The sequence below is a fragment of the Haemorhous mexicanus genome, chromosome 1 (genome assembly GCF_027477595.1).
Source record: "Haemorhous mexicanus isolate bHaeMex1 chromosome 1, bHaeMex1.pri, whole genome shotgun sequence".
NCBI classification, from domain to species: Eukaryota; Metazoa; Chordata; class Aves; order Passeriformes; family Fringillidae; genus Haemorhous; species Haemorhous mexicanus.
In genome coordinates, this window is record NC_082341.1 from 103,814,716 (window position 1) to 103,840,424 (window position 25,709).

The window sequence follows — 25,709 nt, forward strand, 5'->3', positions numbered from 1 at the left end:
TCCTTGACTGTTCAGCTTTTGTTGAGTAGTCTGTCCTTCACAATGTGCTGAAATGAAATGAATGTTCCTTTTCAAGGTTACTTTGTGTGCAAATTACTGCTTAGCATTAAGTACACCCATAGCATAGAGACTTTTAAGGTCTTTAGGCCTTCTAAACCTCACTCAAGCCTTATTTCAGAGCCAAGTTGAGCTTTGTTGGACTTTTCTTCCATGTCACAAACATTCTTCCTGCAGCCATAGGAAAATAAAAACTTTTCTACAGGAAACTAAAAAAAAAGGACATCCAAGTCACATTCCTTCTATTCAAATCTTGTCTTGCTCTGTTACAGCTTTGCAGTCAAAAACCACAAAACGTGAAAAAACTGGAATGTACACCTTAGTCTCTGTAGTTCTATTTGACTTTCCTATTAGAACTCTTTCCATCTCTGCAGATTACATTTTAACAAACTGTTGTCCAACATCATGTAAGTTGCTGGAAAGAGCAGTTTTGTGTATTGTCTGTTAATTTAAGCAATTATGGCATTTCTCTTTGGATAAGGACAAGTATTTAAAGTATTAATACTTAAATAATGAATTTTAAATGCATAGATTCATATTTTATCCCAGCCAGCTAAAAGACTTATGGATTTTTAAGGTCTAAAATAAACTCATCCAAATATTTTTTTTCAGTGTGTTTTTCAGACTAGTGTGTCACAAATTCATAAACCAGATTTCTCCTTCATAGGAAATGTTATTCTTCAATGCTAAAGCCTTGAAAAGAATGGCTAATGCCATTGCCAAATGTGTAGTATTTTCAAAACTTTTGTGTTTCTGGTAGGTATTTTCAAAATTTTCATTTTTGCCTCATAGAAGATGGATATTCTTAACTGAGCATAGAATTATATTTAATATTTCCTTCATTGTGTCAAAAATCACTGAAAAGCCAGTAATAGCTTACAGTTTGTGAAAAGGCTTCAGCTTCTGAAAGTATACATAGTGGAAATGAAACTAGCTGCAGAAACCTACAGCTTTTAATATATATTTGCCCTTTCTCAGTTTAATTGGAGAAAATAATGTTAGAGGTGGCAAAATCTGTAAAGAAAAATTCTATTCATAGAATCACAGAATATGTTGAGTTGGAAGGGACTCACAAGAATCACTGAGTCCAACTTTTAGCCCTGCACAGGACCATCCTCAGGAGTAACACCGTGTATCCAAGATCATTGTCCGAATGCTTCTTGAACCCTGTCTATGGGCTTGGTGCTCTAACCACTTCTCTGGGGAGCCTGCTGCAGTCTCCAAACACTCTCTCTTTTCCTAATATCCTGCCTAAGTCTCCCCTGGCACAATTTCAGGCCATTCCCTTGGAACCTGTCACTGGTCACCACAGAGAAAAGACCAGTGTCTGCCCTCCTCTTCCCCTCACAAGGAAGTTTTAACTGCAATGAGGTGTCCTCTGAGTCTCCTCTTCTCCAGACTGAGCAGATCAAGTGACCTCAGTCTCTCCTCATACAGCTTCCTCACAAGCCCCTTTACCATCCTGTGGCTCTTTTTCAGATGCTCTCAAATACTTTAAAGTCTCTCCTATATTGTGGCACCCAAAACTGTACTCAGTATTCATGGTGAGGCTGCCCCCAGTGCAGAGCAGAGCAGGACAATCCCCTCCCTTGCCTGGCTGCTGATGCTGTCACTGATGTTCCCCAGTACAGGGTTGGCCCTCCTGGCTGCCAGGGCACTGCTGACTCAGGTTCAACTTGCCATTGACCAGGACCCCTGGCTCCTTTCCTATGGCACTGCTTCCCAGCATCTCATTCCCCAGTCTGTCTGTACATCCAGAGTTGCCTCATCCCAGGTGCAGAATCTATCACTTTCCCTTGTTGAAGCTCCTACAATTGGTGATTGCCCAGCCCCCTAATTTTTTGAGTTTTCTCTTCAAGGTCTCCCTGCCTTCAAAGGCTCCTCCCAGTTTTGTATCATTTGCATACTTGCTTAATATTCCTTCCAGTTCTGCAAGAAAGTCACACATATGTTGAAGAGTACAGGGCTGAGCATGGAGACCTGTGGAATGCCACTAGTGACAGGTTCCCGTTTGACATCACCGCATTCACTGTAACTTTGTGTCCAATCTGTGAGCAAGTTGCTCAGCCAACACCAACCCATGCTGTGTTTATCCAGCTGTGAGATGAAAATTTTGTCTGAAAGGATCCTGTGACAGAAAGTATTGAAATCATTGCTGAAATCCAGAAAGACGAAATCAACAGGCTTCCACTGATCAATTAGGTGAGATACCATGTCATAAAAAGTAATCAGATTTGATAAGCAGTACTTTCCTTTCACAAAGCCATCCTGGCTATGACCAATTACTTGTTGTCCTCCAGGTATTTTTCAATACCTCCCAAAATAACATTCTCCAAAACTTGATGAGGCACTGAAGTGAGACTGACAATCCTGTCGTCTCTGGTGTTCTCATTCGTGCTGTTCTTGAAAAATGGGACAACATTCACAGCTTCCAGTCAGCTGGGATCTCTCTGGATTCCCAAGACAACTCAAAACCCATTGAGAGATGTTCTGCAATGACATCAGCAGCTCTTTGAGGATTCTCAGATCAATCCCCATAATGCCCTATAAATTTGTAGGGATTCAGCTGGAGCAGCAGTTCCTGCACAATTTCGGAATCTACTGGGAGCTGATCATTGTTGCAGTCATGGTCCTCCAGCTCAGGGCTGTGGGAATCCCTTGGTGCATCATCCATGCCAAAGAATCCATTAAACACACCTGCCTTGTCCATGTTGGTTGGTTGCCTTGTCCTTGCTGTTTGGTTGGAAAGGAGAAAGTTGTAAATTTTTACTGCTTCTTCATGGTACCCTATCACCTTTAACATTTTTACAGGCATTTTGCTGAGCTGGGAAAGTGGTTTAGAAGAGGTTAAAAAAATATCTGCATCACTCTGTTTCAGCTGTCAGACATCAGGGCTACTAAAGCTACATATTCACCCTTCAGGCAGTTTTGGGACTGCAGCTCAAAATGAGCCCTGTCTAAGCAGAAACATACAATTATTCCAATCAAATTATTCATAGGCTACACAATACAATTATCTAGCTTAATTTGAAAGATGAATTAATTGAAGGACTGTTTTCCTTTTTTTTTTTTTTTTTTTTTTGCATCATAAGTCCCTGTGTAGGATATTCATAAAGAAAAGTTAAGCACTTGACTTTCATGTTAGAGACTCTGAAAGGTCTTTTTAAAATTTCTTATTAAAATTTTAATAAGAAACAGACTTCATTTCAGCTCTTTACTTTTGGGGAGAGGAGGAGGTTTTAACACTGCAAATCAGCTCTTACATTAGCAGAGAATCAATATATAGGAGTAGAAAGACAAAAGTGATGCTTTGTCAAAGATTTTTCTTTTTTTTTTTCCTCTTTCACAGATTAAAGCTGATTGAAAGAACGGTTCAGCATGAATTCTTCTGTATTGCTAAGTCTCGTGGTGATGCTGGTTCAACTCTGGCCTTGCTCTCCCAGCACACAGAACTCCAACCCTCAAAACACAGTTCAGTCTTTCACACCAGCTCGAAGAGTGAAACGTGGCTGGCTGTGGGAACCTCTTTTTGCAACTGAGGAACAGATTTCGCCGCATCCTGTGTATATTGGACAGGTATGATAAGTAATGATTCAAGGACAGTACAAGGTTAGATTTAGCATGCTGAGTAGCGGCTTCTACCCTGACTCGGAAAACCAAATATCTCCAGTGACGTGGAAATAGCAAGAAACATAGAAAGAGAAGATCAGGAAGCTGTAATAAGGCAGTAGCACATTTCTCCTTTCCTATGACCTTTCTCAAGGTCAGAGAAGTCCGAGAGCTTTAGGCCACAGCAGCACCAAGCACCTTCCTTCACTGAGGGCTGCTGTCAAGGAAACTTCGCACGCATGCTGTTACTAAAACTAGCTCCATGTGTAGCAGATGAAGGTATAAAGCTGAAAAGTTCCTTTCTTCCTTCTGAGTGGAAGTTAAAACTCATTTATCAACATCTGGCAATTTGCTCATGCTATTTTTGGCACTGCATCAGAGCAGCCATACTGAGTGTAGTGTAGTTTACAAACAGTATTTAGCTTGATTTTCTATTACACTAAGTAGCAGCTGATTTACCCCTCATTAATTTTTAACGAAGCTGATTAATACTAAATCCTTTTACCACTGAGAAACTACGGGAATCTGCATGGTTCATTAGATTAACGTAGGTTTAGCACAACGAGCAATTATTTTTCACCCTCCTTTAAAAATGTGCTTTAAGATAATTGTCTTAATGAGGGTTTATCTGCCCCCTTCTCTCTCTGCTTATCATTATTATATTTATTATTATTTTTATTTTTGTATGCTAGAAGTAATTTTAATCTTGAGATCTTCTTTTCTTTAAGGCCCTTTTTAGATGAATGAACCAAAATAAGTTTAACTGCTAATTAACTAGCACTAAAATTTAATTGGGCCCAAAGGGTGAAGTACTCAAAATTCATTAATTACTTTTTCACAGCCCTTTCAAAGTAGTTACTATGGAAGTGTGATGTCTCACTTCTGAAAGAACAAGTGAAGACATACTGTCTATTTTTTAAACAATTATTATTACTTTCCCAATACTTTGGAAAAGTATTTCCTGCAAAAAATCTTCGTAAATGTCATGTATTTTCATGATTTCACCTTTTTATTTCTCACAGGTTAACTGGGGATTTTATTGAAAATTTTTTAAAATATATTGCAGTGAAACCATTGTCTAATAAGACATATTTACTTGTCTTTTTATTGAGTAGAAAATGCGCTGCTTTCAGCAAATGAAGTGGTAGTCTATGATCAACACATGAATTTTTAGTAATTAAGGCTCTGAAGAAAACTGCATCAACGAATATACAAAGGTAGACAGTCTCTGTTTTTAAATCACTATTCCATATCAAAATCTTTTTTTCAGTCAGAAAAAAATTTTCAAATTTCATTAAACATAGATTCATGACTCCTTTTCCATTAACAAGATTAAGAAAAAATAAATGTGTCCATCAGCACAGCAGTGGCAGATACACAAGGATGAGTACAAAAATGCTTGTTTTCAATTCTCATTTACAATGCTAAGACCACTTATCTTGTTCCCAGCCTAAAAAAAAACCAAGTAAACTTTGAACCTTTGCTACTCTTCCTCAGCAAATGTCATCTGTAAGGGACCTTTCATTTAACATGTTCAAGGTCATGAAATCTTTTGTGGATAAATGATTCTGAGTGAAATTACTGAACACAGGCTATGTCTTAGCAGCCAGTCAAAGGAATGCTCCCACAGCCTAAGGGTTTGATACACTCTGTGGTCACATCTGAGCCCCATCTTAGTTTAAAGATCTATATATATATATAACTTCTCCCATGTCCTGGGTGATGTGAAAAGGAAACCAAGATTTATGGTTAACAAAGAATCTGTGTTGCCCCTTAGTGAGATGGCAAATTTGTTTGACCAGACCACCTATAAAGGGGGTAACGTGGTCCATGTTTAGCACACAACTACTTATGTTGAAAATATTTAAGCTTGTCTTATTTTAAATGGTTCCAAACTCCCTAAGATTTGAAAATTCTGTATTTTGTACTGGCAAGGATAATTAACTCTGAATATTTTAGGTGTTACATACCTTACAGAACTCAGAGTAGGAACTCAAAACCGTTCCTCATATCTCAGAGCAGTGTCCCAGTCACATTCTGAATAAATTATCCATCCGATGCATGCAGACAATTATGCATTATGAAAATCTTAAAAGGCATAGGCATTCTTCCAAAGAAAAGTTAAAACTATTTTTGCAACTTCGGAAGTTATTACAAAATATTTGAGTAGATCCGACAGGGAAATGTTACTTTCCTGTTCTATGGCCTCACAACTTACAGTGACTTTAGGGTCAATAAACAAATGCAAAAAAGTGAGATAATAAAGTCAACAGTTAGGCATATTATTTACATTTTAAACATGTAGCATAAGAGAAGAAATTTGAATAATTTTTTTTTTTAAACTTTGGATTTTTCAATTAGTATCAGGCTCTTAGAGAGTTTGATATTTTTTGTTCTAAAACCAAAATAAGTGGAGGAAAAATTGAGAATTAATGAATTATTGGAAATTATTGTTCCCATAAAATTCCACTGTGGATGCTTGCTATGTTAGGAAATTAATTTATTGCTCTTAAAATATTGCACTATTATATATCAATAACATTAACAGAACTATTTGGTTTTCGTGAACTAATGCAGCTGGACTAAAATTGCCTACAAGGCTCAGCTTCATCAAAGGAATCACCACCATAAAGTTCATCTCAGCAATAGAACAGAGGATGTAGATCATCCTGGAAGGAAATGGAAAATGTCTATCAATTTATTTTGGAATAAACAATACAGACTTTCACCACAGAATGTCTTTTCCCCTCTAATATTTCAACAGAAACAGAGCATCACTGTTGCACACATTTACACTTAGCATTGTTGAGTAAAAAAAAAAAAACTTAAAAAGTAGATGTGTCATCTACAATTAAAAAAAAAAAAAAAATGTTTAATGACGTTTGCATTATTTTCAGCAGAATTGAAGGGGAGTTGAAAAACAATGAACTAAAGTACGTACTTAGATGAATTCCCTTCACTTCAAGGTAGCTGAAGCATCTCTTTTCAGGTATATCACACATGCTAAAGACTGTTATATCAATACCCTTAAATAAAATAATTTTATAGATTTTAAAATTAAAATGGTTGGCTGAAAATGTGACAGTATCAAACAATAGTGTCCAAGAAAGCTCATTAGCAACAGAGTTCAGTGTAGAATCAAAACAAAGCATAAAATGAATATTTCAAAACTTATTCTTCCCAAACTGTGACTTATTTTTCTCCCTTTTACTTTCAGCTGAAATCAGATTTAGACAAGCAGGATGGCAACTTAAAATACATTTTGACTGGGGAGGGAGCTGGAAGCTTTTTTGTCATTGATGAATATAACGGCAAAATTTATGTAACACAAAAGTTGGATCGAGAAAAGAAACCTTTCTACACTCTAAGAGCACAAGCAATTAACAGGAGCACTCAGCTTCCTGTAGAACCTGAATCAGAATTTATCATCAAGGTTCGAGATGTCAATGACAATGAACCGCAGTTCTTGGATGGACCTTATGTGGCCACTGTTCCAGAGATGTCTCCTGAAGGTATGATATACTGTGAATCAAACTCTTTATTTCCTGATTTTTTCTACACATCTTTGTTGAAGTAAAATCTTAATAGCATATGTTACAGACTGCAGCCCCGTAAGAAGGAAGGAAACTCTTTTACAAGTTTGGAAATTTGCAAAGGTATATTCTTAACTTCTCTACTTAACATTCCTGTTTTTAAATATTTAGGTGCCTACATATATCCAAGTCCTTTTAGAGATTCTGGATACATGCTTGGATTGACTACAGACATTTGTCTTTTCCGTCAGTGATTCAGCCTTGAAATTTGCACTTGTTTAAAAATATAACATTCCCAGTTGTGAAGAAGTGATGGCCACCCTCACTGTCTGCATGTTGCCTACTTATTTACATTTCCAAAACGCTTTCCTTTCAGTCAGCTTCTCCTTGTTTGGATTGGATAGTGTGCAGTGAATGCATTCTGCCTTCTGATTTCTGCCGTACAAGAATTGTAATTTTCCTGTCAAGAGGAAAAACATAATGCCTGTACCTCTTCTTTCTCACTTTCACATGATCAGACAAACCTGTACCTGACAAATCTGTCATGTATCTGGAAACTTTATGCAACAAATGCAAAGCAAAGTCAACATCTGGCAAATATAGGTATACATGTGTATATATATATATATATTTACATACACATATGCATTCATAATATGTGGACATGTAAGCCTTCAAAAACCCGAAAGTGTTAATACAGCTGATGTAAACAGGAATGTTATCAATAATATCTCCAAATAGCTATTTTCAAAATCAAAGGGAAACTAGATTCTCCAGATCTTACAGAAAATCCCAGTAAACTTTCAGATTTATACACCTACTTATTTTGCTTATTTCTATTGTGACTGATATTGAAAAGAAATTTAAATATTGTGGTGCTTCAAATAGTATGAATCAATGAGGTCATTATTGTAATAGCATCAGTGATGGTATTAAGCATTATCTGCTCAACTTTTAAAGCATAATCTGTGAATATTTGACAGCAAACCATAAACTTTATCTTCTTCTACCAGCCAGGATGGCAGGTGAAAGAAAAGGATATTCATGCCTGTTATTTAATTGAAAGTGAGGTTAATATCCTAATTTCTGCCAGGATGCAGCAGCTCATCATCACTCCCAGCAGTAGCTGCAAAAGACATGCATTTGTTCAATTTACTTGCTATTGATACTTGCTACCTGCTTCTACCACTTTCCACCAGGGAAATCACTTCTATTGTTTCTTCACTGACACTTTCTTCTGTGCAGACAGACTTAATGCTGCACCTGACCTCTTGTTCAAATAACTTTTTCTAACATAATCAGTCACTAGTTCAGAGGGTTCTTCCAGCTTTTGCATCTTGTTCATTTGCTCAAGTTTGGAGACAAGATAGGTGACTTGTCCATTGCATTTTTATTTTTTATGTGCTTATAGCAAAAATGAGTACACCTAATTGTCAAGAATTACCTAGGATTTCAAAAATTTAGGACTTTGATAATTCCTTCCTTTTTCTCTTTTTTTTTTTTCCCTTTGTGGTAAACCACTGCTTATAGGGTCCTTGTCTCTTATAAAAATGTTTTTTAAATGGCTGTTTATTTAGTATGTCTTTATTTATACTCGTAGAGACTTGGAACCACATAAGTGTAAGAACAACTGAATTTCTTCCATTTTATCTTTCTGTCTTTATGATGGCTATATGGGAAAAAAAGAAAAAAAAAAAGAAAAATAGTCAAGTAGGGTGGTACTTAAGACCAAAAATAATAGTAGTAATCTTTTCCCTTATACTTCTGTTTCTTACCTGAAACCATCAACAAACAGTTGACAATTGAGAAGCTTCACTCTATACTGCCTTGAGTTTGCTATAAAGAGATACACTAAAAATTAAAGGCTCAGCTGTCTTTGTCCACTCTCCTGAGTCATCTATTATATATTTAGATTCCTAAAACATGGTATCACTTCAGCATAAGATTAATTAAGCTGCAGAAAATGTAATTTACTTTGTGATATTCCTGTAATATTATAAATAAAAAAATGTTCCAGTGAAATATAGAAACATATAAAATGAAAAAAATAAATTAAAAATCAGAAGTAAAGCCATGTCCCATTTATCAGAATGGGCAAAAAAATGAAGTAAGAACCCAATTTGCCTTCTCTCTCAGACATGGACTTCCTGAAATAGTAAACTCACTGATTTATGATCATCCAGTGTATGATGGATGAATCCAGGTCATCCAGGATCTTGAAATATTTTCTGCATTACTGCTTCTACACTTGACCTCTCTAGCACTAATACCATAGCCATTCCAGGTATCATTCTTTCATCTACTTCTTCCATGGAGACACTACTGGAATACTAATGCATACGTCTGTCTGGAATATAAAATGCAAGTGGAGCGTATACCTTGATAGTGGTCAGCTCCAAAACGTGAAGCAACTGAGCCACACACTGTGAATACTTCTGGGGCCTCACTTACCCTGCTTCTCAAAAGGTAGGGACTGCACTACTGAGGTGGAACCTGTTTCAGTGTGCATTCTAAACCAATCTTACAAGAAAATTTATAAACTCGTAGCAGAGAGGAAGGGTAATCCACTGAAGTTTGAAGTATCAGTAGCATGGTGGTTGATTGTATTAGTATTTTTCTCCCAGTAAACTAAAACATACTCTTTCAAATTAAGGGGTGAAGAACAGAGTTAATTTAAATGATGCAGTGCAATAGAGATGCTTGCTCTTTGCTCTGTTTCTGTGCTCTCTAAATTCGGTTCAGCTCACTGGTGCTAGGTGTCCTGATAATTTCCTCACAGAAAACGCTCTTAGGAAGTATGGTCAAGATTTGGGAAAGCAAGTCACTGCTGCTACACATTTTGTCTGGAACTAAGAAAGTGAATAGATAATAATTCAGATCTCATCACTTGCCTCAGACAAGCACAGCAAAACCAGAAAATAGACACAAATAACTGTGCCTGAAGTTAGTTACAAGTACCAATATATACACAAATGTGCCAACAAATTAGAATACATTTAAATTCTTTATTAGCTCTCTTTTATCTTCAGTAGTAAATTTTATTAGGGTTTTATATGCAAGTGTCACAGTAAATGAAAAGCGTGTCAGCAAATGGACTCTCTTCTGAGAACACAGGACTCTGTTTTACCCTCAGGCGTTTGGTACGATTTTACACTGTCTTCCTCATAACTGTTCAACTTGTACAAATGCAGTATATCTGATGGAGTGGTTAAGAGTCAGATGCAATAATCTATCAGTATTTAATGTCTTTATAGGTCTCAAGCTCTAGTTAGAAAAATGAACAGCAATTTGCCATATGAGGGCCCCATGGTATACCTAATGGGCTGCGGCGTATAAATGGCACTCTCCCCTATTTCACCACAGAAGGGTAAAACCAAGCCTGCAGATATTCAAAGTAGCACTTTGCCTCAAATAAAGCTAATCAAAAAGTTCAGTTGTCAGTAATATCATGTGATGTTTGCACATCAGGACTAGGGATTTTTGGTCCCTTAACTTTGGGGGGTGTGTGCAGTATGAAATATGTTATTTGATTGCTTTATAAGAAATGATTTGTATCTGTTCATTTATTCTTCTCACAATCATGTAGTTACAAATAAGGGCTCTAGGGAGTTTTTGAGTATGGAATATTAACATTTCAATTTTTGTCACCCAAATACAAATGTTAGGTAGATGTGATTCCATTCTGCAAATGGTTTGAGTTGGGTTTTGTGGTTTTTTGTGGGTTCTGGTTTGGGTTTTTATTGGGTTTTTTTTCAGTTTTAGTTTAGTTCATTTTGGTGGATTGTTTTTTCTGATGATTAAATGTATAAAGAAATACAGATTTCATAAAAGTGAAAAATTAAAAACTGAGAAAGTACTCTAAAGCCAGGGTAACATTTTTCTTCTTGCTACATAGTCCATACTTAATGTGGAGGTTCATGTAGTTATCACACAATCTTTGTTCTAAAAAAATGTAAGAAATGATAACCTGCTCTTTACATGGTCTCTTGTCACCCAAATGTAGAAATAAATTAGCTTCTTCCTTGGAGTTCAGGATATCTATTATTTCTTCCTTCCAGGTCAGCTCCCTCTTTACTAGATTCTTTTTAACTATTCACGTTTCGATTGATTACATCCACCTGCTGCATCTCGCTGGCTCCAGCTGAACAAAGTCCTTACTACTGTGTTCTGAAATACTCTAGAAGAGTTAACAGACAAGAAGAAAAGTGTGTTTGGGTCCCAGAGAAGAAAGAAATGCTGGTTTAGATTCAATATTTCTTTATACTGCTTAGAAACTGTGCAGAAAATAGATTTACTGTTAAGTGTACAAAAGCTGTGATGATGACTTTGAAGTCCTACATATGTTGTATTTTATTACTGATTTGCTAAATATATTGCTATAAATAAGTGCATTCCTAAACATAGTTGTGGACACTTGAGTTTGTTTAGTAGAAAATGGCATTAATGACATACTAAACCTGTTGGATTATCCATAGTGCCTGATCCTTTCTTAACTAGCAATTTTATTTTTTTAAAGCAACTGTGTTCTAGTCATGCTAAATGTTCTTAGAGGATGAATTTTCTGCAACTGTGAGACCAATTTTCATAGATCACAGCTGATATGAGGTTACAGTTGTGTAGCTGAAGATTTCATTTGCTCTTTAGACTTATTAAAGAATTCTGTGTTTTTTGAGGCATATATGTGCCCTGATTAAATATGAATCTGTAATTTTATCTTTAAAATTTCTCCAAAGCAATAGGATCTGTATATATATTTATACATCTAAACACACATCTAAATCATATATATTTATGCATCTAAACCCACATGTCAGATATTTGATATTGTAGGTAAGTTATGAAAAACATATAAGTCCAAAATTTGGAGTGAATTAATAACGGCTTAGTTTACTCTCTGCCTGAGAGAAGATAACTTGAGAAATAGAATCACTTCAAATGCTGCTCAATAAATTGAGAGAAAATGCAAAAGAATTTTTTTTTAAAGAGGCAAATTATTTATTTTAGCCTATCCTTATATGAGAATATACTTATATTTTTCATTTCTATTTAAAAATAAAACTATTTAGCTGCTAGAAAACCCAGCAATGAATATATTTGTTTTATCTGGACATTTGATTTTGTCATTAAAAAATGGTGTTTCTGGTCTAACCCTTTGCACTCCACCTTTTCTTCTTCTTTTGTCCTCCAGCCTAACTATACTGCCGTATTGATAAGCAGGTGCAACCCTGTGAATGTATGCCAGAAATTTTTAGAAAGTAGCTTGATTTCCTGCTGTTCCTCACAAGAAGTGATATTTGTTTTCTAATGCAGAATCTAGGTGAGGAAAAAAAGATAAAAATAATGATTACCTTAAAAAATGATGTTACTGTGGATATTATTTTTAAAGGAGAATCATTAGAGAAGGTGCCATGAGACTACTGTCAATCTTCTATCTAGGCTATGAACAGCTTCCCATCAAAGAAGAAACCAAGCTCTGCTCTTTGATTCCACTGTGTTTTTGCACTGGGATTTCTGCCACAAGTTTTGTGCTGGGACAAGCTCATTAAAGACTGAAGAATAAAAAAATTTTTTCAGAGCCTTGTTATAATTCTTGGTTGCTTTGCTTGTTAACAATTAATTTTTTTTATCACCAGTGGGCCTACTGGTGATAAAGTGACTGTATTTTCTTATTCCAGTGGGAAAATTCTGTAAAATACTTTGAAGATAGGAGGAGAAACAATTTGCTTTACTCCATTGACATATTAGAAAATAGGCATGATATATGTAGCATTTTAAGCAGTATAAATGTAGCACTGAAAAAACATATATGGTTTATTTGTCTTTTAATTGAAATTTTGAATGTGATATTTCCTTATTTGGGAAAATATTTTCCCTTTTTAATGGTAAATTTAATGGGTGCCATTTGCTCCTGTAAATTTTTTTGACTTTTTGTTAGTATAACGGGTATGTTAAAAGGTTTTTAAAGAATTTATGTTTTGTAATTATGAGACAATTTATACAAGAAGAAAACAAACATAATCTATTTAATTTTTCCTTGAGGTACTTCGGTTACACAGGTAACAGCTACAGATGCTGATGATCCTTCTTATGGGAATAGTGCTCGTCTGCTTTACAGTCTTGTTGAGGGACAGCCTTATTTCTCTGTGGAGCCAACAACAGGTACTACAAGTGAATTTGTGCATTCATAAACTCATAAAGTGGATGCAAGCAAAATTGTCTCTCTTGATTTCAACACAAAGATCAGCTGGCACCACTCTACACTCTTAGATCTCTGCACAGTTCCTAGAGCTGAAAGCTGAAAAAAATCAACTTTTCTTTCTCATAGGAAGATGAAATTCTTTCTCTCTAGCAAATCCAAACTTTATTAGTAAATTATCTAGTTAGATTTAGACTCTGAATAATACACCTTAAAAATTAGTCTAAGAACACTTCTGAATCAACACTTCTATGGCACATCATGTGATATTTCTATATGTATGTTGAGAAATGACAGATATGTTACATCCCTCCAAAAAACCTAATTTCTGAGTAAGAGAGATGTTTCTATATGGTAGGGGAAATATATGGAGTATTCTGCTCCCCAGAACTCTAAATATACAGAATGGATTTGACATACAGTGTACTTGCTACCATGAGGACTAACACCCAGTATAAGAACAGTTGTGATATGCACAGTTAAAAATGAAATTCATAACTGAATGCAGTGAAACATGTTCTATGCATATAATGCTATATATTCATGTCAGATGTTAAGAAAAAAAATGAAACTAATATGCCATTGTATTGCATGTTTTTTTTTAGGGGTCATTAGAATGGCTTCCCAAATGGATAGAGAAACAAAAGATCAGTATTTGGTCATCATTCAAGCCAAAGACATGGTTGGGCAACCAGGAGCATTTTCTGCAACAGCCACTGTTACCATCAATCTCTCCGACATCAACGACAACCCACCTGAATTTCAACAGAGTGAGTAGAGACTAATTACAGTAATGGAATTCTTGAGGAAGTTTAGATCCACAATTGCTCTGTTAGGTTTGCAGGTAGGTCTTTTTAGAGCAAGCCTGTACTTTGACCTTAGCATACAGGTGTAAAAAAGCAAAATCATGAGAAAAAAAAAAGGCTTCACAAAAGCTCAAAAACCAAGAGGAAAAGAAAATCTATCACTGCAAAAATCTCAAGTCTGCTGGTTTCACTTACTAATAGACTTTGGAGACAAATCATTAAACTGCTTTCCCTATAATTTGCACTACCTCAGCCTAAATGCTGGAAAACAGGATATTTGGCATCATTTTCACTCAGCTACTTTTTTCATTTTCTCTCTTCATTTTTTTCTGACACATGTTAAAGAGTTTTTAGCAAATTATATGAACCTCTCTCTTCAGGTAGTTTCTGGCAGATACGGGAGCTGCTCATTGGGCTACCAGGAAAAAACTGCACTGTTGGGAAGTGCTGTCCTCGGCTGTTTCTTCACCATGATCAGTCACAGAACCATAGAATAGTTTGTGTTGGAATGGACCTTTAAATGTCATCTAGTTCAACCCTCCCTGGGCAGGGGTGCTCAAAGCTGCATTCAAAGTGACCTAGAATTTTTCAGGAATGGGACATTCACCTTGTCTCTAAGCAGTAACTGACAGTAACCTGTGTCAGTGTTTCATCGCCCTCAGAGTAAAAAACATTTTTCTTATATCTAATCTAAACCTTCCCTCCTTCAGTTTAAAACCATGAACTGTTTTGTTGGTTTTTTTAGTCCTTTGGTCTATACACATCTGAAGTACGGCTGAGAAGGAAGGGCTCTCAAGGGAAAAGATTGTCCTGCCCTGCACCCAAGATCTATACAATGCCAGATCACATCAATTGCTCCAGTAGAAGCTATGACTTTTCCCAGCTCTCTGAGAACCTCCAGCTACAGCACTTATTAACCATGGCAGATCACTAAACTTTGCCCGTATTTGTTTCTTTAGGACTCTACTACATGAGTGTCTCTGAAGAGGCTCCCGTGGGCACCACTGTAGGCAAAGTCTTCGCAGAAGACAGAGACATTGGGGACAATGCAGCCATGGACTATTTTATTGAAGCAGATAGCTCAGATGTTTTTAACATCATTACTAACAATGAGACTCAGGAAGGAATTATCTTACTAAAAAAGGTGAGATCTCAGAAGCTAAAAAAAAAATCTCTAACTATTTGAAAGAAAATCCTCAAGCAAGCTGGATGTGCAAAAAAAGGTCTGCTGCTTTTGATTCTCTTTTATTTTTTTTCTTTAGGCTTTGTGATTTGATTGGAATATTATGAGGGATAAAAAAGAAAAATGCTTTTCTTTCTGTTGACATTTTTGACTCATTCCTATTACTGCTTAATATAATAGCAACAGTCAGTATCTCAATGTAATCCCTAACTGCCACACATTGTATACCGTTGCGAGAAAATGTTCTATCTCTTCTGTGCATTGCCTGTAAAATATTTATCAATAAATTTCAAGCAATCTCACCTCACTTCCAACACCTTCTGTTAACTGAAACAAGAATTTATTAATAAATTAGATAAATAGAAAATTAATATTCTTTGATACTATGTAATTTATTTTGGAATCACTCAGGAAGATTTCTCAGTCATCTCAGGGATCATCTGAAATGAAGACAGAGTTCAATAGCCTAGTGAACTGTAGGACCCTGAGGAATCGAATGCTTTAAGTGTGAAAGGTTTTTTGTTTGTTTTGATCTTTTTTTGTTTGTGGGTTTTTTAGTTTGGTAAGCTATTTATTTAGTAATTTATTTATTTATTTAATTCAGAAGATAAAGACTATCTAAAATTGTAATGAAACTACGTGTCATTAGGGGAGACATTCTATGGGAATTCTTTTTTACAGTGTTGCTTGATTGCAGCATTAAAGCCAGCGTGAAATGTGAAAGCAAACAAGCACATTTGAATTTGAAAGTGTTTTTAACTTAAAAAAGAAACCTTAGAATTAACTTTTATTAGTAAACATTTTTTTAAACAATCTTAAAAGAAGTATAGCACTACTTTGTCTTTAATCTCACATCATTTATTGAACTATATTTAATTGAAACATGAAGAAAGAAATATTCCAAATCTCTCTTTCTTAACAGAGAGTGGATTATGAGAGCAAAAGGAGATACAGTATTCAAGTAAAAGCTGTAAACAGATACATTGATGAGCGTTTTTTGGAAGACGGACCATTTGAAGATACAACCATTGTCAAAATCAATGTGGAAGATGCTGATGAACCTCCAGTTTTCACCTTGGAGAACTATGTGATGGAGATTGTTGAAGGAGCTATGCGTGGCGCACTGGTTGGGGTCGTAACTGCCAGAGATCCAGATGATGATGAAAGTCCAGTCAGGTACCTGTCTTAAAATGTGAACAGGCCTCAAATGCAAATGTAGTTGGTATTTCCAAAGGGTATTTCTGTTCCTTACCATAGCTCATAACTGCAGTTAATCGTGCTTTTACTGTGATAGCCAAGGTTATAGCAGATGTCATGATTTAACCCACATCGACGGGTAAGGACCATACAGGCACTTGATCACTCCCACAAACACTGGGATGCAAATAAGAATTGAAAGTGCAAAGTTGTGAGAAATCATGGGTTCAAATAAAGACAGTTTTTTCTTATTATTTTTTTTGATGTATCAAAATAATACTAATACTAATACTAATAATATCAAAGAAAATAAGAGATGGGAAAAACCCAAATCTGCAGCAAATCCCCAAGAGAAAAAAGTGATGCAAAATACTCAAAACAATTTCTCAACACAAGCCAGCTGACACCTAGCCACTCAACCCAACCCAACAACAGCAGATTCTTCTTATTATACTATAAATGATTTTGCTGTCTCTTAAGGGAGAAAACAGGTAATTAATCTTTAACATGGGATTTATAATTAAAATAACTTCTTGAATTGCCTGACATCACTGTGTACTATGCAATTTAGACAAAGCAGGATACAGTGACAAATGGTTGAGACACAAAATAATTTATGGTGTGTAGATTTCTAGTAGGAGAAATACGTAAATATTATGCTATGGCTTCAGAGCTGTAGGTGGTGATTTGTTATGATTTTCCATTAATTTACTGTTATTTATTAGACTAGTAATAGGTTAAATTAAATAAGAAAAAAATTTACATTGATTTTTTTTTGTTCCCTCCTCTAAAAGGGTTCATTTAGTGGCTTGATTAGATGACTTCAACATCTCCTGTGGATCAATTAAACATTAACACATATCTAAACCTTCTTAGAAATGTTTTGGAGGAGCTGGCTTCAAATTGAATAAGTCCACATAGTCCCAAAACAGTGATACAGGTATTGCATCAATGAGTTCCTTTAGAAGAGAGTATATAATTTCTAATCTAAAGATATGTTTTTTGGACTAAGTGCCATGAAAATGAATCTAATTTTGAAACCAATCCTATCATAAATGACAGCAGTTACTTATAACATAGAAAACTAATTGTGTTGCTTTGTGGACTCCAGGTTTCGAATAACCAAAAAAGACGTGCAACAAAACCTCTCTATGTTAGTATTAAAAAATAAAAAATAACAAATACCTAATATAGTTTTTCTGAACAATTTTTATCAAGAATCAGACTACCAAAAAATGCCCAAACAAAACAACTATGTCAGGAAAATTATAAATACCTTAAATAGAAGTTTATAAGTATTCAAACTTGGGTTCAAATTATAAGAGCTTTCACATACAGTATTGTTCTAGTTCTTCTATTTATCTTTTTACGGATTTTTAAAAGACAAAAAATATAGCTATAAATAACAAACTAGAGAGTCATTTAACTACTGACACATAGTCTGAGCTGGAGTCCTAAGTGACAACAGGAAACAGAAAGACTGTGTCAAGCAGAATTAAAGGTACAATATAAAAAAGAAAAGTTGCATGTGGGCATTTCAAATAAGAGTGAAAATAATCTTTCAATTTTTCAAACAGGTTTTATTTCCATGAAATAGACTTTTTTAGAAACTGCACCATATGTTCTTTTGCTTTGTAGACCATTAAAACCAGCAGTAAATATATTTTGCATTATCTTTGGTTGCTATTTCAATTGCAATATCTTTGGTTGCTATTTCAGTTCATCTTTGTCCTGCAATAAGTGGTTAGACTTAACAGCTTGAGTGGCCTGTGTTTATGTATGTGCACATGTACATATCCACAGCATCCAGAGCCTTTTCAGCAATGACTCGGGAACACTGAGTCTTTCCTGCAATCATCTCCTGCAGTAGGATTTTGTACTCTGCCTTAGTGTCACCTCATTACAGATAGTTGTCTGTCTTTATAATGCCCAATCCCTTGGCATCAGAGCATGTCAGCAATGATAAAATAGATTTGCCATTATATCTCCACTTAGATGTTGGTGTTATTCATTTCACAAGTGGCAATTTTGCTGTTTCTTTTCAATGAAGTCATTCACCTGCTGTGAGACTGACTTAGAAGTAAGAATGAATAATGCATTTTGGATTCAGTTCATATTAATATAGATCTGAGACATATTTAGTTTTATAAAAAGAAGAGCTTTGATCTTGGCGGCAGTGAATTTTAAATGTTTATACATGTACATTTTCATGATTTTTGAGTTGTTGCAGCACACATTTTTATGCATATATGCACAGCTCTGTTTTCTCAGCTGACAATAGCTTTCGATGTCCTTGCCTCTGATGGAAGTTTTCAGTACCACAGAAAGTCCTTCCTTTTCTTGGTGCAGGTACTCTATTGTCCACAGCAGTCATTTAAAGAGGCTGTTCAGCATCAATGAACACAATGGAGCAATCATTACCACTGAACCTCTGGACCGAGAGATAGCTTCTTGGCACAACATAACTGTTACAGCCACTGAAACAAGTGAGTAAGAAATGTAAGGAATGCTGGGGTTCTACACTGTGAACTGTAATTATCCTCTGTATGTGCCTTCTTTTAAGTGGAGAATACATTCTTCTTTCTGATTATACTACTGTTGCTTGCTACACTAAGGAGCATTATTAAAATGATTAGTTAAATAGAAGTGGAATGTATTTGAGCTCCAAGGTCCTGTGCTTTTTCATAAAAGATGACCTTATGAAAAAAGAAATTGTAATAGGATTGAGAGTGTAACGCTTTCAAGTTACACTGAAGCATAAGAATTGCTCCTGCAGTGCAAGATCTTATGTTAAATTAGACCCTGGTTAATTTCACACCAGATTTTTGACTAGTGTGAAATTAGCCAGGGTCTAATTTAACACCAGTCAGAAACCTGTGGCTCAAATTAATTGTGAATGTTAAGGCCTAAATCATCTAGACGTCTATTCGGGGACAATTAGAGCCTTGAAGCACCCTTTATATAGATTTCACCTGTCAATTTTGTTTGAAAGTCAAATGCAAATTACCTCTGTTTGTGTTTTTGGTGATCTGGTTCCCCTGAATCTGGGACAGCACTAGAAATTTAATAGCTCCTCACTTATAAGGCAGTTTAACAAGATTACTGCTATATTTTTTAAAAACTAATCCCATTCATCCTCAGGAAGGAGAAAAACAATATGAAACTAGAGTAGAATCAATAATCAGACCTATTTTGCCCAATAATTTTAGCACCTGTTCTTTACTCCTGAATCTCAGTTAAATGTCATTTATTGCTATGACCACATTAAAAACATTAATAAACTTCAATGTTGCCCAAAAAGGGGACTTCCCTGTAGAACATTACTGCTGGAAGTCTACTACAGAATACTCAGTATCAACTTGCACTGAAGTCTTTAACTTATATTTAGGAATTGATGGTACTATCTTCCTTTTCAGCTTCTCTGTGAGATTTTAAGCATGAGTTCTATTCTCATGTTGTTTGGTAGATGACAAGTGTTAGCAAATTTGATCTCTGGCATGTCTTGAACAGCTCTATGGAAACACAGCAGGACAACTTTGGCCTAGACTTTTTTGTTTAGTTGAACAATAAAACAGGAGAGAACCAAATGTTACAAATGAATACCTGTCTCCTGTAACAAAAGAAAGTGAGACTTCCGTGATAATGAAAGTTATGATAGAGAAACAGAGACCCCATTATGTTAAAATCCTTATTCTTTATTTCTTTAATGATGATAAGGTCACTGTCTATAATGATATGTTTAAGAGATCCGAAGTTAGGTCACCTTGGTCTGGGTACACCTGAAAGGATTTTTATCAGGAACTGGCAGTATATTATTCCTTGAAATATATTCATATTATGTACTGTGTGCATGAGACATGTGGTGGATGACATTGTGGCTCCACTGAAGCACAATCAAAATGTCATTAGAGTTCATCCAAATAAGATGTTCATTGTACCTTAGTCAAGTATTGAAACTGTGTTACAACAGGCCCCAGGATCCTGTTGATATGCCCTGATATTCATACACTACACAGAACTTTGAGTGCAGGACTGCAGGGATCAGAGATTAGTGAGAGAGGCTTGACTCTGTTATTTTGACCTGTGGTATGGATCATCCTATCCTCGTGCCATTGAGGGAGCATGTTTTAAAAGTATTCAGAAATCAGAGTAATTAGTTGGAGCTTTAATGTGAGCAGGGAGAACTTGCAAACTGTTGATTCTCCACTTTATGCCTAAAGCTCAAGAAAAATCAAGTTTCCTTTCATAAATTTTTACTTGGTTGTAAGAAACTTTGTCCAAGTACAAAGCTGAAGCACAAACAATGGCATTCTAATCCTCCCTGAGAGCAAGAAATCTTTAGATCATTAGTATCCAACTGACAGTCAGTACTGGTTTTCCTTAAGCTCAGTACTGGGGTCAGTTCTGTTCAATATGTTTTATCAATGATCTGGATGATTGCATGGAGTGCACTCTCAGTCAGTTTACCTCTGGCACCAAGCTGGGCTGTGGGAGGTTAATCTGTTGAAGGGTATAAAAGCTCTGCAGAGAGATGTGGGTGGGCTGGATTGATGGGCCAAGGCCAATTGTATGAAATCCAGCAAGGCCAAGTTCCAGGTGCTGCACTTGGGTCACAACAACCTTGCATGGCACTACAGGCTGGGGGCAGAGTGGCCAGAAGGTCCTGGAGCATATCCAGGGGAGGACAACAGAGAGGGTGAAGGCTTTGGAACACAAGTCCTGTGAGGAGCAGCTCAGGGAGTTGGGGCTGTTTTGACTGGAGAAAAGGAGGCTGGGAGGGAACTTTCTGTACAAGTACCTGAAAGAAAGTTGCAGGGAAGTGGGGTCAGTCTTCTCTGCCATGTAACAAGAAGATGAGAGGAAAGGGCCTGAAGTTGCACAATGGGAAGTTTAATTAGATACTAAGGAATTTTTTTTTCCTATAAAAGGGTTGTCTATCATTAGATTAAGTTTCCAAGGGAAGTAAATGAGTCACCTTCCCTGGAAGTGTTCAGAAAACCTGTGGATGTGATACCTGGGGTCATGGTTTCATGGTGGACCTGGCAGAGTTAGGTTGACATTTTGATTCTCTTAACTGAGAAGTCTTTTCTAACCTCAATTATCTATAATTCTGTGATCAGTGTTAGTTAATACTGTCAGTCCCAACAAAATTAACTCACAACAGACAGGAGTCATTTTACCACTGAGTCTTGCAGGGGGGTCTCCAGACCTGGATACAGGACTGAAGTTCAGCAATAATTTCAATATGGATACATTTAAAATTAAATGTCACCCTGCCATGGTCTCATATATATTTTTGTTGATAAACTTTTAACTTTTTGGAGTAGTCGCTTCTTAAAAAATTATATATGTTAATTTCTTTTAGGAAGTAAAGAAATTTGCCTTAGCATAAATGATAGTCATGCCATAAAAATATAAATTATGAAGGTAACATTTATTAGTAGTAGTAGTGCTAATATTATTGTTATTATTGCAAGTTTATGTTTACTGGATGATGTCAATGTAAGCTTTTTTTAATCTCCTGCAAATACTGAGTTCTGTTTTGTGTCTAGAGATGGTCATTGCTTTTCTTTTCAAGTTACTAATATAGGTCCCTAGCAATTTAAGTGTCATCCTAATTTTCACACTGATCCAGCCTGTTGCACTTGACATTCTCTTCTCCTAGTCCTTGTTTTTCAAGTCCTGATCTCTCTCACAGAAATTGTGACCAAAAAAAATTCTTCTAATTGGGAGAAATCTGATATTGTAGGATTTGGGTACACTAGCTGAGTGTATGTTGCCTACCTTCTCTTCAAAATGCAATCAATGCAATAACTCTGCTTTGCCAAAACTGTCATTAAATATTCCCCAGGCACTGATTTCAAGAGTAGCTTTGTAATATGTTGCTCCTTCCCAAAACAAAACAACAGTGATTTCAGAAAAATTAAAAATTTTCATATTGTTGAAAACTTCCATACATACAGAAATGATAGAAATGCTCTTCCTTGTCACTTAACCCTATACTAAGGAAAAAAAATCCCATCAAGGCAGCTATGATGCTACAACCCAAATATATTAAAGAATTAGAAACAAGGCTATTACAAAATCCCTCCTGCCCACCCCTCCCTGCAAAAAAAAAAAAAAAAAACACAAAACACAAAAAAAAAACCACAACAAACTTTTCTTGAAAGAATACAGACGTGATTCCAACAACGTGCTATCTAAATGTTTTGTGCAAGAAAAGGGTAGGCTTTAAAGCCAATATAGTACCCATGAATGTTACAAACAAGCAAGGTAAGAATAGGCAAAACTAGATGGGTCCTTCCTGTGCCACTTTTTATACAACTGAAGCCACCAAAGGTATTCCCTGCTTTCTATTAGAGATTACAAAGCTCTTCTTTGAAAGACAATGTAGTCAAATCTCTGCCCTATACATCCAATTCGGTTCACTAAAAGAATTAAAGTAACTCCTACACACTTGATATTATTTCTAAAAGGAATGTAGGCTACTTTTTATGTTTATCTAAAAGAAGCTGAGCCCTCTTTCATTGCCTATTGTATTATTATGGATGTTTGATTTCACAGGAGAAATTTCATCCCACAAAGAAATATTTTTGAAATGAGTCTGACAGATCACAAGCTTTGGTAAATTAGCACAGTTGTAATGATTTCACAGGAGGAACAGAAATGTGAAACTGCTGAGTATCGATGCATTTATCTCTGTGGTACTTGCTTTTGCTGCCATTTCCTTCAGCAAAAGACTCAAAGCTATCAGCATAGATTCCATAAGATCCAAGAAAACAACTGTTTGCTCCAAGAGATAATACACCTAGTGTATTATACATTAAAAAAGTAATGTAAGAACCAACCAAACTGATGTAGTTTGAAAAGAGGCAGAGAAGAGTACATTTAGTTTTTCTCTTAAAGGTCCATTTGACTAATTTAAATCAATGCCTCAAGAATTTCTGAACAGGTCAGATGCAGTGACACTATCACTGAACATTAGACATATTGTAACTATAATTATCAGACACTCCTGGTTCAGATATAGGTGAGTGATATATTAACAGACATTTAGGTCGACAAATGGTCAGTATTCCTGAAATATTTTAAGATTACTTTAATCACTGGAAAAACGTCTTCATTACCCAACAACACATCCAAGTGAATGTGAGCATTGCCATTGCAGAGGAACATTTTGCCTACAAGAATAATAAATTTCACTGTGGAGAAGCAGATATTGCTTAAAGCTGAGCTGTGTAAGTCAGAATTCAATGTGCTGATAGGTAAAGAACTTCCAAGAGCTATCCAATGTAGAATCAAAGAATTAAGGAGGAGTTTGGTTTGGAAGGAACCGATAAGATCATTGACTCCAACCATGAACCTACACTGCTAAGTCCACCACTAACATTTATTAATCACTAAACCATGTGCCTGCTGCCTGATCTATGTCTGGGACTATAGATACCTCAAGGATGGTGACTCAACCACTTCCCAGGGCATTCTGTTCCAATGCTAGAGAATCTTTTCCAAGAAGAACATTTTCCTAATATCCAATCTAAGCTTCCACTGGTGCATTTTGAGGCCACTCATCACTTCTTGTGTGGGAAAACAGACCAACACCCAGCTTCCTGCAACCTCCTTTTGGGCAGTTGCAGAGAGTAATAAGGTCTCCCCTAGGCCTCCTCTTCTCCAGGCTAAATAACCCCAGCTCCTTCAGCCAATCCATGTCCAGCTGGGCACAAGTTGGCTCATGTTTAGCTGCTGTCGACCAGCAGACCCAGGTCAGGAATGCTGCTGACCTGTTTGCAGGCTCAGCCACAGCAGTCAGTCACTGGGATTGACACAGACAAGGCTTTGCCTTCAGCAGCACCTGCATGCAGGACTCCCCCAGTGTACAAGCACAGACAGCCCCCTCCCTTCTTCTTCTGGGAAGGCAGAAGATCATTAATGCAGACATATACACACATGCACAGCGCTCTCCAAGTTCACAAGCACACACACACTCATGGATCCCTTCAGTACATAATTCTGTTTGCCCAACACCCCGTCCTGTATCCCAAGTTCTCTTAACTAATTCACAGGCCTCCAACTCACCAGCCAGTGCACCCTTGATGCTTGTTGAAACCCACAGAACTCATAATCCATCATGTACCCCACATTTGCAAGTCCTCCCTAAGTGGGGACCTTCCAAGCACTTCTCCTGGACCCAAGGATCCCTAACCATTGTTGAGTCCAGTTTAAAGTTTGTCAGTAAAAACATACACAAACCCCATGCATGCCAAGACTGAGGAGCACAGAGACAATTGTCCCCTGTGCTCCTGAGTCAGTACCTGGCATCACAGACCCCCAGCCCACTCCAGTATCTGGAATCAATTTTCATTCACACATATGCAGGTCACACCAGTAGTTGCCACTTAGTCCTTGTATCACACATACATATGTAGCGAGGAGTGAGATTTTGCAGAAACATGGCTAAGAAAACATTTATTAAGATAGAAGTTGATAGAAAAGACTGGTCATCAAATGCAAGGCTCAGCCAGACAAATGCACTGGCTGGCCCTGTTATTTTGCAAACAACCAGCCCCTTATATACCCTTTTCTAGCTGAACTCTGTTCCTCTCTGCCTGTTTCCCATGGGTCCATACATCTCCACTGAGTCCCCATTAAACCAGATCTGAGGTACCTCTCATTTAAAGTCTTGCCAGTTTCTGATCTAGCTGGAATTGTTTTCCTGTGTTTTCTGGATAACCCATCAATTATCATTAGGTTTGTCCCTTGTCATAGTCTCTGTGTTTATTTTGTCAGGTCTGTCTCTTGGTTTTGTGTCTGTTTTCCCCTTTTACTCCATTGGTTTATTAATTGTCAAGGCCACTGATCTGATGGAAAAAACATTCTCGCACTTCAGGTGCCCACATCAATTAGTATATCTGACCAGGTGGGGTCCTCAAAATCCCCTCTCTTTATCACTTGTCCCTCAGGTTTTTGATCCAGTATGTTGCTCATAGCTTCCTCTTTGTCTTATTAACTCCTGTTTCATTGGAAAAGGTCCTTGACCAGATACCCTTAGAAGAGTAGACACTTTCCTACCACATAACCTTAGATATGGCTTGTACAGTAAATTTTTCTTCATCAAAATCATTATTTAA

General features: G+C 36.4%; 1 protein-coding gene across 1 annotated transcript in view; it reads left to right on the forward strand.

Annotated features, from left to right (window-relative positions):
• The window catches only part of CDH19 (cadherin 19), a 63,971-nt gene that overhangs the window by 23,563 nt on the left and 14,699 nt on the right, over window positions 1-25,709 (forward strand). The window contains exons 2-8 of the mRNA XM_059857529.1: window positions 3,407-3,633; window positions 6,884-7,178; window positions 13,239-13,358; window positions 14,001-14,165; window positions 15,161-15,345; window positions 16,307-16,560; window positions 18,931-19,067. Of these exons, the coding sequence (XP_059713512.1) occupies window positions 3,436-3,633; window positions 6,884-7,178; window positions 13,239-13,358; window positions 14,001-14,165; window positions 15,161-15,345; window positions 16,307-16,560; window positions 18,931-19,067 (1,354 nt within the window). The 5' untranslated portion in view covers window positions 3,407-3,435. The remainder of the gene's footprint in view (window positions 1-3,406; window positions 3,634-6,883; window positions 7,179-13,238; window positions 13,359-14,000; window positions 14,166-15,160; window positions 15,346-16,306; window positions 16,561-18,930; window positions 19,068-25,709) is intronic.